Source organism: Lepisosteus platostomus, chromosome 7, assembly GCF_059453375.1.
Source record: "Lepisosteus platostomus isolate fLepPlt1 chromosome 7, fLepPlt1.hap1, whole genome shotgun sequence".
Lineage (NCBI taxonomy): Eukaryota > Metazoa > Chordata > Actinopteri > Semionotiformes > Lepisosteidae > Lepisosteus > Lepisosteus platostomus.
Window position 1 is genome coordinate 28,348,083 of NC_142617.1, and position 17,900 is coordinate 28,365,982.

At 41.7% G+C, this 17,900-nt stretch overlaps 1 protein-coding gene across 12 annotated transcripts in view; it reads right to left on the reverse strand.

Moving 5' to 3' along the window:
• The window catches only part of LOC148658490 (ATP-binding cassette sub-family C member 2-like), a 285,161-nt gene that overhangs the window by 44,602 nt on the left and 222,659 nt on the right, over nucleotides 1-17,900 (reverse strand). For 9 of the 12 annotated variants that reach the window (XM_088639741.1, XM_088639743.1, XM_088639752.1 and 6 more), the window contains one exon: nucleotides 6,830-7,024. The exons of the other annotated variants lie outside the window; for them this stretch is intronic. In XM_088639741.1, coding sequence (XP_088495867.1) covers nucleotides 6,830-7,024 — 195 coding nt within the window. The remainder of the gene's footprint in view (nucleotides 1-6,829; nucleotides 7,025-17,900) is intronic. 12 annotated transcript variants of the gene reach the window in all.

The window sequence follows — 17,900 nt, forward strand, 5'->3', positions numbered from 1 at the left end:
CAATATTGTTGTTGTTGTTCTTATGGTTGTTTTTATCCTGTAAAGCGCTTTGAGAAGCCACCTTTAAAGGTGCTATATAAAGGTGCTGATTCTTATGGAATGTGTTTTCTTTCTTATTTTTTTCAGCATGGAATAAACCTATTACTTGATTCTTATGGAAGCACGTCTCTTCCTGTTAAAAAGAGGAAACACTTTACACTTTAACTCTTCAGTTCACAGCGACATTTCACCAGAGTCTCTTACTAATAGTTTATGCTAGCACCTAACTTTCTTAACACACAGCGGTCCCCCGGGTTCCAGTTAGTGCGTGATTACGTATCAATGAAAAACCGGAGGTTTAAAAAAAGAGAATTAGCTCACTGATAGTTTTATGTGGAGGCTGTGAACATTTTCACAAGTCGTGGTCTTCAAAGTGCATTTGTTTTGAAGGCTTTCTGTGTTTCCCTTCCAAAGATATGGACAGAAGAATATTTGAGCATGGTCAAAAAAATGGCTTAAAAACAACATAGTGAAGGCTGTGAAAACAGTCACAATGTGACACAAAGCAAGTGTTTTCGTAACTCTAGGAGGTTTCATGAAAAAGCTACAGGCATGCCAATTGTAATCGTTTTTATTTTTAAATATGCTTGAGCAAAGTCATCTATACAAAAAAGATGCATTTAATACCACTCGACAGCCAGCTGGCTATGCCGAAAAATAGATAAAAAACGGTTTAACAACTCTAAAGCAAATCGTGTTTTTGTTAACACAAGTTTATCAGTGAAAAGCCCACGGGCATTCTCAAAGCCCTTGTTAGTTTGGAGACGTGGAAGTTCTGACAACAATTGATTTAAAGACGATCTGTCAAAGTGCAGTGAAATACAATATTGTTGTTATTATTGTTGTTTTTATCCCGTAAAGCGCTTTGAGAAGCCACCTTAAAAGGCGCTATATACAATAAAGTTAATTATTATTACTATTGTTAATTTGCTGGACAGAGAGGTGAACATTATTATGCAGAAGACAAAGGTAGCGATTTACGTTGCATTGTGCATTGCGATGGTGTAATACAGTTTAAAATAATTAAAAGTCTTAACAGTATCAACTTGAATTCTTTTCTCCATTAATGTAACTACCAAGTGGTATTGAATAAATACAGCTTTTCAGTATAGATTACACTTTTCTGAAATGCATTAAAAAAACTCCCATCTTCTTTAAAACACAATAGGCCAGGAAATGTGCTTGGTGAATTAGCAGGTTAAAGCGATTCCATTGAGGAGCTGGGCGCAAGAATTTTTTATTCAATGCTGGTAGCAGGATGAACTAAGGACTCAGCATTTGTCAGGTTGAGCTCAGTGTATATTTTGTCACAGAGTTGGTGCAAGATGTAAACAGTGAAAACAGCTATTTATAAATTACCCATTTCAAGAAGATTTTCAGAATAATTATAAATCAAGTAGGATAGGGAAAGCACAGAAAATAAGTAGTTAGACTGATTAGATCCAGAGAATTGGAAAGGCTGACTCCTTAAATTATAAAATATTTTTTCCTCACTGAGATCCTGCCATTTCATAGTGGGCTTCAATTACTGTGTATATAGTAGTTACACAATGCCTTTAGTTCCATCCATTTTCTAATCTCTTCATCTTTTACAGAGTATCTGGAGTCTAAACCAGCGAGAAATGGATGCAAGGCAGAATACACCCTGGACATAGTATCAGTCCATCACAGGGCAGACAAACAGATACAAACACACACTAAAACCAGGGTCAGTATTCCAATAAGCCAATTAACCTACCAGTATGTTTTGGACTGCAAGAGGAAATTAGATTAGATTACCTGGAGAAAACCCACATGAACCCAGAGTGAACATGCAAACTCCACACATACGATACCTCAGGAATTAAACCAAGGGCCTAAGTACGGCAAGATAGCAAAACTAATCACTGCACCATCATTAAAAATGGATGGATATCTTAGTCATCTTTGTAGTTAAAAGATTTGTAGTTCAGAGAGCCTCTGAGACATTTGGCGCTTCTTAATTGTTGATAGTAAACAATTTTAAATTATATTTGGCTATATTGTTTCTTTATTCATGTTGTAGATTACTTATTATCTGATAGTCAGATTTAACATACATTTGAACAATGATTTGTAAAATATTATTTTTACAAGATGCGGAAAAAGTGCAACAATTTATTTGTGCTAATTTTAGTCTTATTGATTACTACTAATCATTTATGTTCACACTTGGCTTTCTTATTTAGATGTATTTAAAACGTTGAACTAAGTTTGCCATAACATTCAGAAATAAAATTGAGAATAGTTCTGTGGCATTTGTATAGATGACACTTTGCTAAATTTTGTTTTTAAAAATGAAAACGATTGCATTCTAATCTTTCCATGTGTGATGCCATTAGGAAGTACAATAAGCTCCTGCTTGGTTTAACTATGGCATGAAATATAAATCTAAATAGTGAGAAAGCTATGCTTAATTAAGCAATAAGGCACTCGAGGCAGTGCTATATCATGAATATAGTCACAGTTAAAAGGCATTTTTAGGTGAAGCGAAGCGAAGGACCGGCAACCCTTTTAACTGTGACTATATTCACGATATAGCATAGGCCTCGAGTGCCTTATTGTTTTTTATAAAATGGTGCCCAAATATGCAATTGCTGTATAGAATTAATTTAAATTTTTTAAAAATTATTAAAGACGAAAATTAAGCCATTTACGTTCCTCCGCCTGAGAATATAGTCCCTCATTGCTTCGCAACGCAGAAACACAGCCACAAGCAACTAACTAGCAAAGAGAGGACATTAGCTAGCCAATATGATAAAGGAATAAATAACTTGTTTTTTGTTTATTTCTTTAGCACACTTATTTGAACATTTCCATCGATCATACAAGCACTGAAAAACTGTCCAATCCCTAGTTCGTCAGGCATTTTCATTTTCGCTACAGGAGTGCTTCCACTGGTGCTGGTCTCACTGGATATCACTCAAGAGCTTTGTCATTAAAATTGGATTTCCAATAACGCCGTAGTGAATTTACGCTATAACTATAATCAACATAATCTCCCTTGCTTCTAATCGAGCGTTTGATAATTTCCAAGAATAAAAAAGATTTAAACTACGTGACACTGTCATTCAACGAGAGCACAAAAAATCACAAGGATCCTCAACAGCACAACAAAGACAGCAGAAGAAGATACATGTATCAAATACCTGAGAATCTAAGTTTTCTTATCTACGCTAAAAAGTCATCTTTAAAAGCCTATGCGATTGATTTGATTGACCGTTATTTATCGGGCAACGCATTGATATTTCTTTATCACACAGTAAAAAGTCAAAATTCCTTATGGGGTGTGTGTATATCAGAGAACATAGCACAGCTTCAAAAGCGTGTCAGCCAGTCAAATTTCAGGACCAGAAATATCTGTTTTATAGCTAATTAAGGGACTTAGAAGACAAAGATGGTGATTAGCATTGTTTATTTTTAAAAACTAAGTGATAAATGCAGACGCGATTGGTGCCATTCGCACTATAGAAAGCTCGCTAACGTTGTGCTGCTCCTCCTCCCTCTCTTGGTGCCACCCCCCACTCTGACATAGGGCAGTGGGCGGTGCGGTATGTTCACAGCCTGTGAATGGGAAAAACGTCCTGCTGATCTGTTTTTTAACTATCTATACCAATTTTTTACAGCTTTTAAGGTCATGAAATTTTTTAGTTAGGCAAGAACACATCATTGTATCTTATTTTTAATTTTGTTTTTAAAAATAAAAAATATGTTTACCGATCGTGTTGATAAGCTGTTCCCCGATTACTGGCAATTGTAAAAAATAACCCTTCCCCACTCCCTCATTTAATTTTAAGATTTCCATGAAGAAATCCTTAAGCACAAAACCATCACGTATAATAATTCATCCAGCTGTTTCCCTGTTGAATGATGCTGACGGACCGGGTTCAATTGCAGGCGGTATACTATATAGTACAGTTTAAACTTTTTTTAACCAAGTTAAATTGTTGACTGATTACTGGCTGCTGACATTTGGATTAAGACAGAATATAGATTTTCTCAATTCGCATGTAAACCTGAAAGAGACACATCATGTTCACAATAAGCTATAATAGAGGACTATTTTTATGCATTTGGCTATATGAGAATCAAACTGAAAGTAATGCTTGCTACATTACAGTGCACTACAAAAATGTTTCCAAAACGTCCACTTGTGATACTTTAGCTGCTTAGTTACAAAATTCCATATTAATATAACTATCAAGAGATGTTAAATCACTACAATATTTATCTTTTTACTATAACAGCACGTGGTGCTCTTATTATGTATTCTTAAAAAAGGATAAAATGTTATAACTTTTTAGTTATACAGAATTTAAGCTTAATATTGTTAGAACAAGCACATTAAAACCAGAATCTACTGTGAGTTACCAAGTTAAAGACTTTGATGCATAAAATATTTATGCAGAATTAAATTATTTATGAAGAAGGTGGAAGGTTATGCACTTTTGTCCAACTGAGCAATCTTGCTTTTATAAAATATACCAACTTTTTAATGTTTAATGTTTAACATGCTGTAATACACAGTTTAAAATTACTAAAAGAATAAAGAGTACACAACTTAAATTCTTAACTGGAAAAAGATTTTCGTTAAGCAGTGTCCAGGATATAAAATGGGGCGTTGTCTGGCAACAGCTCAAATGCTGTACATGAGACGTTAAGCTTTATTAGCTCCACCTGGTGGTTTTACAACCAGATACTATTCCAGATACTATTATCCTATTAAAAAAAAACATGCAGTATGTTGCACTGCGTCCACTGTTGTTTGAACACAGCGTACCTCTCTCAATTTGAATGGCTGGATCTGTATGTACAGTGCCTTGCGAAAGTATTCGGCCCCCTTGAACTTTTCAACCTTTTGCCACATTTCAGGCTTCAAACATAAAGATATAAATTTTTTATTTTATGTGAAGAATCACCAACAAGTGGGACACAATTGTGAAGTGGAACGAAATCTATTGGATTTTTGAAACTTTTTTAACTAATAAAAAAATGAAAAGTGGGGCGTGCAAAAGTATTCGGCCCCCTTGCGTTAATACTTTGTAGAGCCACCTTTTGCTGCGATTACAGCTGCAAGTCGCTTGGGGTATGTCTCTATCAGTTTTGCACATCGAGAGACTGAAATTCTTGCCCATTCTTCCTTGCAAAACAGCTCGAGCTCAGTGAGGTTGGATGGAGAGTGTTTGTGAACAGCAGTTTTCAGCTCTTTCCACAGATTCTCGATTGGATTCAGGTCTGGACTTTGACTTGGCCATTCAAACACCTGGATACGTTTATTTGTGAACCATTCCTTTGTAGATTTTGCTGTATGTTTGGGATCATTGTCTTGTTGGAAGATAAATCTCCGTCCCAGTTTCAGGTCTTTTGCAGACTCCAACAGGTTTTCATCCAGAATGGTCCTGTATTTGGCTGCATCCATCTTCCCCTCAATTTTAACCATCTTCCCTGTCCCTGCTGAAGAAAAGCAGGCCCAAACCATGATGCTGCCACCACCATGTTTGACAGTGGGGATGGTGTGTTGAGGGTGATGAGCTGTGTTGCTTTTACGCCAAACATATCGTTTTGCATTGTGGCCAAAAAGTTCGATTTTGGTTTCATCTGACCAGAGCACCTTCTTCCACATGTTTGGGGTGTCTCCCAGGTGGCTTGTGGCAAACTTTAGACGAGACTTTTTATGGATATCTTTGAGAAATGGCTTTCTTCTTGCCACTCTTCCATAAAGGCCAGATTTGTGCAGTGTAAGACTGATTGTTGTCCTATGGACAGACTCTCCCACCTCAGCTGTAGTTCTCTGCAGTTCATCCAGAGTGATCATGGGCCTCTTGGCTGCATCTCTGATCAGTCTTCTCCTTGTCTGAGCTGAAAGTTTAGAGGGACGGCCAGGTCTTGGTAGATTTGCAGTGGTCTGATACTCCTTCCATTTCAAGATGATCGCTTGCACAGTGCTCCTTGGGATGTTTGAAGCTTGGGAAATCTTTTTGTATCCAAATCCGGCTTTAAACTTCTCCACAACAGTATTACGGACCTGCCTGGTGTGTTCCTTGGTCTTCATGATGCTCTCTGCGCTTTCAACAGAACCTTGAGACTATCACAGAGCAGGTGCATTTATACAGAGACTTGATTACACACAGGTGGATTCTATTTATCACCATCAGTCATTTAGGACAACATTGGATCATTCAGAGATCCTCGCTGAACTTCTGGAGTGAGTTTGCTGCACTGAAAGTAAAGGGGCCGAATAATTTTGCACGCCCCACTTTTCATTTTTTTTATTAGTTAAAAAAGTTTCAAAAATCCAATAGATTTCGTTCCACTTCACAATTGTGTCCCACTTGTTGGTGATTCTTCACATAAAATAAAAAATTTATATCTTTATGTTTGAAGCCTGAAATGTGGCAAAAGGTTGAAAAGTTCAAGGGGGCCGAATACTTTCGCAAGGCACTGTATACACATTGGCCAGAATGGTGCAACAGCTGTTAAGATTGTGTCCTTGTAGCTCTAAAGCACTGTATCCAAAACCCTTGCATATCTGCATGGAGTTTGTGTTTCTCCCTTTAGTCATGTGGGTTTCCTCTGGGAGATCCGGTTTCCTCCGACAGTCAATTGGGTTAAGTGTTAATTGACTGTTAATAGGTTAATTGACTTCTATGAAAAATTTCTGTGGCCTGAATGTGTGAGTTTGTGTCTGTGTGTACCCTGAGATGGACTGATGTCCCCATCCTAACTACAAATTATTTTGAAACAACACAATACTGTGGTATGGAGTTTTTACCTGTCCGAGTCCATGATAGTATGCAGTCTGTGTGCTATGGTCAGGATGGTACAGTCAGCAAATTCCTTCCGTATGGTCTGCTGAACCAAGCTGTCTGTTTCAATGTCAATGGAAGCTGTAGCTTCATCCAGAACCAGGAGTTTTGACTTCCGCAGCAAGGCACGTGCTAGACAGACTAGCTGTCGCTGTCCAACACTGTAACAGTAGGAGACAAAACATGACCATAAGTTTTGTATGTTCTAAATTAGTGTCCCTGCTCTGGACTTCTTTTTTATACAGTGCCTTTGATAATAATAATAATAATAATAATAATAATAATAATAATAATAATAATAATAATAATAATAATAATAATAATAATGTGTTATAGCCTGCAGTGATTTGGTTTCACCTGAGGGCACCATTCATGACGCCTGTTTAAGCATAACAATCAGTGACTGGCTTGATACTCCAGGAAGAAAGAAACTGTACTGATCTCAGATCCATTTTATGTCATTCTGATTTCAAAACTTGTTAACTGACGGTACTTTTGTTTTGTTTTGACAGTCATTTTATTATGTTTTTTGCCTAATACAGTACTATTTTTGCTTGTAGTGCTGTGCACTACAATATGGTTTTTAAGAATATTTTGATTAATATTTTTATTCATTTTGTAAAAACTATTTTAGTTATTTTTTATTTTTTAATGTCCTTTTTGACATTTGTTTTGCTTCATGTCCTTTACTATAGTTTTATGTTGTATCATTATAATGTTTTTTTAGTTAGGGCCATGCCAAAGGTTGAGTTGGAGTTGGAAGTGCTGGAGTTGGAACTTGAGGCTTGCGTCAGGCGAGAGCCCCGACTTCATGATTTTCCAAACAAAACCTGAATGGAGCTTAGTATTTGAACCTTGCTAGAGAGAGCTTGCTATTCTGAATTTTTAGGGAACATGGTTTTCCTGGGTAAAATATACCTTGGTTAAAGATGTCTTTCCTACTTTCAGGTGCAGTTTTAGAATAGGGAGATAGGCCTCCCATTTAATTTGAGGAATCTGGAGTGCACACAGAAACAGAGAGATTTAACTGCAGGTTGTACTGCATTTATTTAGAAGACAGTTACAGTGCCTTGCGAAAGTATTCGGCCCCCTTGAACTTTTCAACCTTTTGCCACATTTCAGGCTTCAAACATAAAGATATAATTTTTTTATTTTATGTGAAGAATCACCAACAAGTGGGACACAATTGTGAAGTGGAACGAAATCTATTGGATTTTTGAAACTTTTTTAACTAATAAAAAAATGAAAAGTGGGGCGTGCAAAAGTATTCGGCCCCTTTACTTTCAGTGCAGCAAACTCACTCCAGAAGTTCAGCGAGGATCTCTGAATGATCCAATGTTGTCCTAAATGACTGATGGTGATAAATAGAATCCACCTGTGTGTAATCAAGTCTCTGTATAAATGCACCTGCTCTGTGATAGTCTCAAGGTTCTGTTGAAAGCGCAGAGAGCATCATGAAGACCAAGGAACACACCAGGCAGGTCCGTAATACTGTTGTGGAGAAGTTTAAAGCCGGATTTGGATACAAAAAGATTTCCCAAGCTTCAAACATCCCAAGGAGCACTGTGCAAGCGATCATCTTGAAATGGAAGGAGTATCAGACCACTGCAAATCTACCAAGACCTGGCCGTCCCTCTAAACTTTCAGCTCAGACAAGGAGAAGACTGATCAGAGATGCAGCCAAGAGGCCCATGATCACTCTGGATGAACTGCAGAGAACTACAGCTGAGGTGGGAGAGTCTGTCCATAGGACAACAATCAGTCTTACACTGCACAAATCTGGCCTTTATGGAAGAGAGGCAAGAAGAAAGCCATTTCTCAAAGATATCCATAAAAAGTCTCGTCTAAAGTTTTCCACAAGCCACCTGGGAGACACCCCAAACATGTGGAAGAAGGTGCTCTGGTCAGATGAAACCAAAATCGAACTTTTTGGCCACAATGCAAAACGATATGTTTGGCGTAAAAGCAACACAGCTCATCACCCTCAACACACCATCCCCACTGTCAAACATGGTGGTGGCAGCATCATGGTTTGGGCCTGCTTTTCTTCAGCAGGGACAGGGAAGATGGTTAAAATTGAGGGGAAGATGGATGCAGCCAAATACAGGACCATTCTGGATGAAAACCTGTTGGAGTCTGCAAAAGACCTGAAACTGGGACGGAGATTTATCTTCCAACAAGACAATGATCCCAAACATACAGCAAAATCTACAAAGGAATGGTTCACAAATAAACGTATCCAGGTGTTTGAATGGCCAAGTCAAAGTCCAGACCTGAATCCAATCGAGAATCTGTGGAAAGAGCTGAAAACTGCTGTTCACAAACGCTCTCCATCCAACCTCACTGAGCTCGAGCTGTTTTGCAAGGAAGAATGGGCAAGAATTTCAGTCTCTCGATGTGCAAAACTGATAGAGACATACCCCAAGCGACTTGCAGCTGTAATCGCAGCAAAAGGTGGCTCTACAAAGTATTAACGCAAGGGGGCCGAATACTTTTGCACGCCCCACTTTTCATTTTTTTATTAGTTAAAAAAGTTTCAAAAATCCAATAGATTTCGTTCCACTTCACAATTGTGTCCCACTTGTTGGTGATTCTTCACATAAAATAAAAAATTTATATCTTTATGTTTGAAGCCTGAAATGTGGCAAAAGGTTGAAAAGTTCAAGGGGGCCGAATACTTTCGCAAGGCACTGTATATCTTATTTGGCCTCTGTAGGCATTATTTAAGAGTTTTATACTTAGTAGAAGTCTGGGGGGTTCTCTGAATGATTAGAATATTAAGCTCCTGAAACACCTTGTCTGTAAATTGGATTCTAAAAGGCTGAACAAGCTCATCAGGAGAGCAAGCTCTGTCATTGGGTCTGACCTGGACCCCTTGGAGGTAGTGGCTGAGAGGAGAATGGTGTCCAAACTAGAGGCCATCATGGACAACATCTCCCATCCCCTCTATGACAGACTTGTAGAAATGAAGAGCATGTTCAGCAATAGAATGATTCATCCATGGTGTGACAGGGAGCGCTACAGGTCATTCTTGCCTTCTGCCATAAGACTGTACAACGCATCCACCTTGCGTCTGGGCAGAGGCAACATCGACAGTGACCTATTTCTGGACTGAACACATCTACACATCTACTGCTACATCTGTTCTTTTTCTTTTCCCGTTTACTACCGTTTTTTGTGCAATATATGCCAGGGACCCGTGCAATACATTTATATTTATATTTATATTTATATCTATATCTATATTTACATCTACATATTCATATGTGCAATACGATTTTTCTGCGTACTGTTCTGTTCTAGTTTGTTCTTTGTGTGTCCTGGACTGTGAGTAACTCTTTTAGTGCACTCCTCACTATACTGATTGTATTGTATGTATTGTATTATTATTATTATTATTGTATCATTCATTACACTGTGGCTGTGTTGTCTGTGTTAAGCTGCTGTTGCACTGCAATTTCCCTCACGGGATCAATAAAGTATCTAAATACTAATTAGGTAGAATAACTTTGTGTGTTTTTTTGTTGTCTGTAGCATAGTGTTTGTCTTTTCTTTGCTAATAAATATTTGTTTAACCAAGTGTGCCTGGATTTGTTAGGGATTCGGTACGAGGGACCGAACCAGTGAATGAACCCACTTGCAGGAGCGAACAAAGCCAAGCCGTAATCCGAAAGCAAGCCGTAATCGTAGGAACGAGCAGAGAGTCCAGGGGAAGCCAGATATCCGAAAGGGAACGAGTACCGAAGCCGAAGCGTGATCCGAAGTCGTAGTCAGTAGAGCAATCCGATAATCCAGGGGTAGCCAGTGATCCGAAACAGAGCGAAAGAAACCAAGCCAAACCAAGATCCGAAAAGCCGAAGTCCAAAGGGAAAAGCCGCAAACCGAAAGCCAAGACGAACACAGGGTAGAAGTAGGAGTAGCGCAACCGGGAAGCTCGAAAGGAAAAACCAATACTGAGCAACGAGGTAGGGAAGGACAGGTGTTTAAGTAGGATGAGACGGGGGTGTGGTGGTGAATGGGAAAACTAATAGGTGCACTGATGGATAGGGGCTACGCCTACTTCTGCCTCCTCCGTTGCCAGGAGGCAGGGATCGTAACATTACCCCCCCCTCTACGGGCGGCTCCTGACGCCCTAACGGGACGATCCGGGAAGTTAAGGTTGAAGTCTTGGATGAGGTTGGGGTCCAGAATATCCTTCTCCGAAACCCATGAGCACTCCTCCGGACTGCAGCCTTCCCAATCGACGAGATATTGTAGGGATCCACGAGACCATCAGGAATCCAGGATTTTATTGACCGTGTAAGCAGGGAGTTCATCAATTACTCGAGGCGGTGGGGGTTTTTGTTGCGGTTTAGACAGGGTGGATCTGTGAAAGGGTTTAAGGAGGGAAACATGGAAAGTAGGGTGGATCCGAAGGGTAGGAGGCAAGGCCAGCCGGTAAGTTACTGGGGTAATCTGGGCGAGGACACGAAAAGGACCAATGTACCTGGGAGCAAGCTTGCCAGAAGGTTGCTTAAGAGGAAGGTTACGAGTAGATAACCAAACAAACTGACCGCGTCGAAGTCTGGGTGGGACGGCGGCGCCGATCAGTTACCTTCTTCTGCTGAGCTGAGGTGCGAAGAAGGGTGGCTTTGGCCTTCCTCCAGAAGGTCTTCAGGTTAGAGATGTAGTCCTGAACCGAAGGTACCTCTGTGTTGGGGTGGGAGTCAGGGATCAGAGGAGGCTGATAACCTAAGGCACACTTAAAGGGAGACATGCCAGTAGATGTAGTATAAAATGAGTTGCGTGCATACTCTGCCCATGGGAGCAAGGACACCCAATTATCATGGGTAGAGGGGATATAAGTCCGTAAATAGGTCAGCAGTTCCTGATTTATGCGTTCTGTCTGACCGTTGGCCTGAGGGTGGTACGCTGAGGTAAGTGAGACTGAGGCGCCCAGTGACTTACAGAAGGCCCTCCAAAATCGGGAGACAAACTGAGGGCCCCTATCTGAAACAATATCTTTAGGGATGCCATGCAGTCGGAAGATATGCTGTACAAACAATTCTGCTAGTTCTCGAGCTGTAGGTAAAGATGGTAGGGGAATAAAATGAGCAGATTTGGAGAAACAGTCTACCACTACCATAATAGTCGTGTGTCCATGGCTGGGTGGAAGGTCAGTAACAAAATCTACTGAGAGGTGGGTCCAAGGACGATCCGGGATGGGTAACGGTTGAAGTAGGCCCGCTGCCCTCATCCGGGAAGACTTCATTTGGGAACAGATAGAGCAGGCCTGGACATAATCCTTGATATCCTTAGCCATAGTTGGCCACCAGAAGTCTCTGGAGATGAAATCCAAGGTACGGTGGACTCCCAGCGAAGCGGGAGTCATGACCCCATTGTAAAACTGCCAATCGGATGGGATGAGAGACAAATAACTTGTCCTGAGGACACTGAGGAGGTACCGTCTGCCCAACCAAGGCTCGTCGGACAATCACCTCAATGTCCCATCTTACCGCAGCCAGGAACTTACCAGACGGAATGATGGGTTCTGGGGTCAATTCGGCCTCAGGGGGGTCATGGATCCGTGAGAGGGCGTCTGCTTTGATGTTCTTAGAACCTGGAGTGTAGGTGATCAAGAAATTAAACCTGGAAAAAAAAAGGGACCACCTAGCCTGGCGAGGACAAAGACGTTTGGCCGACTGCAGGTACTCCAGGTTTTTGTGATCTGTGTAAATCAAAAAAGGGTGATGAGCACCCTCTAACCAGTGCCTCCATTCCTCCAATGCCAGCTTAATGGCCAAGAGCTCACGGTTACCCACGTCATAGTTCATTTGGGCAGGGGATAACTTCTTAGGGAAGAAGGCACAAGGATGAAGAATCTGTTTTTCTCCATGACGTTGAGAGAGAACAGCCCCCACACCATGGCCAGAAGCATCCACTTCGACTACAAAAGGCAAAGTTGGATCAGGGTGTTTTAGGATGGGGGCTGTTGTAAACAGGTGTTTCAGACGCTGAAATGGTTCTTCGGCTTGAGGGGTCCATTTGCCTTGTCTTGGTCCTTTACGGGTCAAGGAGGTTATGGGAGTGACCACCGAGCTGAAGTTTCGAATAAACTTCCTGTAAAAATTAGCAAAGCCGAGAAATCGTTGAATGTGTTTGAGGTTCTTGGGTGTGGGCCAATCAGTAATCGCCGAGACTTTACTCGAATCCATTTCCACACCCTCTGGAGAGATGACGTAACCTAAAAAATGAATCCTCGAAGCATGGAAGGTACACTTCTCCAGTTTGACATATAGTTTATTCTTGATGAGCCGGGAGAGTACTTCTCTGACATGGAGAACATGATCCTGGAAGGAATCAGAAAAAATTAGAATGTCATCTAGATAGACCAAGACAAATCTTTGTAGGAGATCACGAAAGATGTCATTAATAAAAGACTGAAACACTGCTGGGGCATTAACCAAACCAAAGGGCATGACCAAATATTCGTAATGTCCATGGGTAGTCATGAAAGCCGTCTTCCACTCGTCCCCTTCCCGAATACGGATTAGATTATAGGCCCCTCGTAAATCCAGTTTGGTGAAGACTTTGGCTCCATGCACCGACTCAAGTGCTGCTGGAATTAGAGGCAAAGGGTATCGATTCTTGATTGTGATCTCATTGAGACCACGATAGTCCATGCAGGGACGAAGCCCACCATCCTTCTTTTCCACAAAAAAAAAACTGGCACATGCTGGTAAAGTGGATGGACGTATAAGTCCAGCCTTCAGAGAATCCTGTATATAGACTTTCAGGGCCTCAGACTCAGAATTGGAGAGCGGAAAAATACGATCTTTAGGAGGGATAGTACCTGGCAAAAGGTCAATGGCACAATCATAAGGTCGATGAGGTGGGAGGGCCAAGGCCTCCTGCTCATTAAAGGCTTCCTGTAGATCGGAATATTGAGGGGGTATGGTAGGAACCCCTGAAGGGGACGTCGCCGTGAGTGCAATTCGTACTGGTAGATGACAGCAATCTTTAATACATCTGGGTCCCCAAGCTAAAATTTCTTTTCGGGACCAAGAAATGTTAGGGTCATGCTGTTGTAGCCAAGGAAAGCCTAACACCAGAGGATGTGTTGGGGTCTCAAGGAGATAAAACCAGATGTCTTCCACACGGGTGGCGCCAATCTGCAAGCTTATAATTTCAGTTTGCCATCTAATAAGTCCTGGAGATACGGGGGAGCCGTCGATCGATTGAGCACGAAGTGGTGTAGTCACCGGGGTCAAGGGTAATTTCTAAGTTCGAGCGATGGAGGCGTCAATAAAGTTTCCTGCCGCCCCTGAGTCTATAAAAGCTAGAAGAGGTCTCCTTTCATTACCCCAGAATAGTGTAGAACGAATAAAAAATCCAGAGGAAAACTGAGGGGATTGAGAAATCTCACTCACCTTAGGAACTTGAGAAGGTGAGCTGCGCCTCAAGGACGAGTATGAGGCAGGGCAGGCCGCTTTAAAGTGTCCTAATTTCCCACAGTACATGCAGCGACCCTCTCGTTGGCGCCTCTCTCGTTCTTCAGGGGTTAACTGGGTGCAGGCTACTTCCATAGGTTGATCTGAGTCGAGAGATCTGATAGGAGATAGCCGAGGAGCCTTTAATATTGGGGTCCGAGATCTTTCAGCACTCCTTTGACGAATTCTGATATCCAAATCCAACACTTGTGAAATTACTTCCTCCAAGGTACTGCCCAATTGCGGCATATTTACCAGACGGTCCTTTATTTCTTCACTGAGTCCTTGACGGAAAAGAAAAATAAGGACCTCGTCGTTCCAGTGAGTCTCCGCTGCTGCTACTTGAAAATCTATAGCATAGTCTTGTACAGACCGGCGGCCCTGGCGATGGAGGATAGGCCGAAGGCAGAGTCTTGACCAACTACAGGATGACAAAAAAAACCCTTAAATTTTCCTAAAAAGAGATCATAATCCTGAATTTCAGGAGCCTCGCGATCAAGCAGAGCAGTAGCCCATTCCAAAGCGCGGCCGGTTAGCAGTGAAACTATGAAGGCGATCTTGTCCTGAGGAGAAAAAAAAGTTTCCGGATGGAGCCTGAAAACCAGCGCACACTGTGCTAAGAAGCCCCAACATTTCGTAGGGTTGCCGTCAAACCTGTCAGATGGAGTTAGTGGAAGAGGCCGAGGGGCAGGTGTAGGAGCTGGTGGGGGCGGAGCCGCAGCGGCAGCTCCAGCGTTGCTTCCTCGATTGCCGATGGGCGGCATTGCAGACAGGTGCGCAGAGATCTGTTGGACAGAAGCCTGTAGCTGGAGTAAGGCTTGTCCGTGCTGATCCAGAGCCGAGCGAATCTCCTCTTGCTCCGCTGGGTCCATGTTAAATGGCTCAGTATTCTGTTAGGGATTCGGTACGAGGGACCGAACCAGTGAATGAACCCACTTGCAGGAGCGAACAAAGCCAAGCCGTAATCCGAAAGCAAGCCGTAATCGTAGGAACGAGCAGAGAGTCCAGGGGAAGCCAGATATCCAAAAGGGAACGAGTACCGAAGCCGAAGCGTGATCCGAAGTCGTAGTCAGTAGAGCAATCCGATAATCCAGGGGTAGCCAGTGATCCGAAACAGAGCGAAAGAAACCAAGCCAAACCTAGATCCGAAAAGCCGAAGTCCAAAGGGAAAAGCCGCAAACCGAAAGCCAAGACGAACACAGGGTAGAAGTAGGAGTAGCGCAACCGGGAAGCTCGAAAGGAAAAACCAATACTGAGCAACGAGGTAGGGAAGGACAGGTGTTTAAGTAGGATGAGACAGGGGTGTGGTGGTGAATGGGAAAACTAATAGGTGCACTGATGGATAGGGGCTACGCCTACTTCTGCCTCCTCCGTTGCCGGGAGGCAGGGATCGTAACAGGATTATTCACTAAAGTTATGCCAGAGAATAAAGAATTCACATGCCTCTAATTATACCAACCGTTCTTGTATATTCTGGTGATACTATTAACAAGTTTGGGGTTATGAATAAATATTTTAATTACTGACTAAAGCATTCGGTCCATTCCTGAAATTCACCATTTTCATCGTAAATTGTGTAGATGAGACTGCTATCTGTCCTGGATAAAATGGTTAGAAAACAGATACACTGGTGGATTTACACTTGTAAAAACGTTCCAATTTTAATGCGATATTGGAATATATTAATAATAATATAAATAATTAATAATATTAATTAATAATAATATGTATGACTTTGGACAATCTGTAAGCTGAAGAGTTATATTGGAGACACAATGAGTCTTTTCCTTTCAGCTTGAAATTAATTTTTACGTATTCCACTGCAGCCACTTTATGTAAGACAGCTCCAATCTTCTAGTATGCTTGGGGGATGGGGATTAAAAACATTCATGTTCTCATAGCGGGGTATTGGGGACCCGACCCTCCTGGACAGACAAAGATGATAAGAGTGTTAAAAATTCAAAGAGGTGCCTGTATATGGCAGAGTAATTTTAAAATTACTGAGTGGCTATGAACAGTAGCAGCACCTGTGTTGATGTTGGTCGTTTTATTATAATAATAATGACAATATAACAAATCGAATTCCAAAAAAGATTAACTATTTTAACTATTTTAGCTTAATATGGCAAATATAAAGTCAAATCAGTCAGGATCTCTGAGTGTAAGACAAGATTTCGCATAAAAACTGTGAAAGAAGCAGACCTTAAAGTTAGATTAGTTATCTGCGTAGATGTCCTAACAGTTCGATTAAATAAGCTGCAAAACAGTCGGGCAGACAGATTTTAAATTCTTCAAGCAAAATCAGCTCTTAAAGGTTTGTCAAAATCAGATTCTTTGAAATCAGTACACACTTTCTCAAAAGATACCGTACCCATTTCTCTCATCCAAAAAAATGTCTGATTTTTTTTTATTTCGGAACCTTGGATAGTATGCCTCAGGGATTCATAGTGTAATCCAAATAAAAGAGCTGCTGAACAAACCGTAATCTTGACATGCAGGTCTGAAGTAGAGTTAACAGCTACTGTTTTAAAAGGTTTTGGATTTGTGTAAAACATTAAGCTTTTAAAGTCATGAAAGGCGTATGTGGTGTATGTGGCAAGGTATACAGGCCCTCACAGACTACAAGAGGAAGAACATCTGTGCACCTGCCCATGATGCCTCCCTGCCTAAAGAGCTAAACACCTTCTATGCTTGGTTTGAAACCAACAACACCGAACCTGTCATCAGAACTGCACCCTCCGCAGCTGACCAGCTGTTCTCACTGTATGCAGATGAGGTGAGGAGATCTCTGCTAAAAGTGAACACACGCAAGGCTGCAGGATCTGACGGCATACCCAGTTGGATCCTCAGAGCCTGCGCCAATCAACTGGCGGGTGTATTCACAGACATTTTCAACATGTCTCTGGCCCAAGCCGAAGTCCCTACCTGCTTTAAGACAACCACCATCATCCCAATACCAAAGAAAACCACAGTGACATGTCTTAATGACTACCGACCGGTGGCACTAACACCTGTCATCATGAAGTGCTTCGAGAGGCTGGTCATGAAGCACATTAAGGACACCATTCCAAACACACTGGACCCGTACCAGTTTGCCTACCGGTCCAACAGATCCATGGATGACGCAATGTCCATTGTCATACACACTGCCCTATCCCATCTGGACAAAAATAACACATACGCAAGACTAATATTCATCGACTTCAGCTCAGCTTTTAACACTATCATCCCAGAGAAACTAGTCAAGAAACTCAGTGCACTGGGTCTCAACACCACCCTCTGCAACTGGATCCAGGACTTTCTGACAGGCAGACCTCAGGCTGTCAGGCTTGGAAACCACACCTCCGGCACACTAACCCTGAACACTGGGGTCCCCCAGGGGTGTGTGCTTAGTCCATTGCTCTACTCCCTTTATACCCACGACTATAAGGCCAAACACAACACCAACTCCACCATTAAGTTTGCCGATGACACCACAGTTGTAAGTCTGATCACAGACAATGATGAGAAGGCCTACAGGGAGGAGGTCAATCTCCTTACAACGTGGTGTGATGACAACAACCTCACC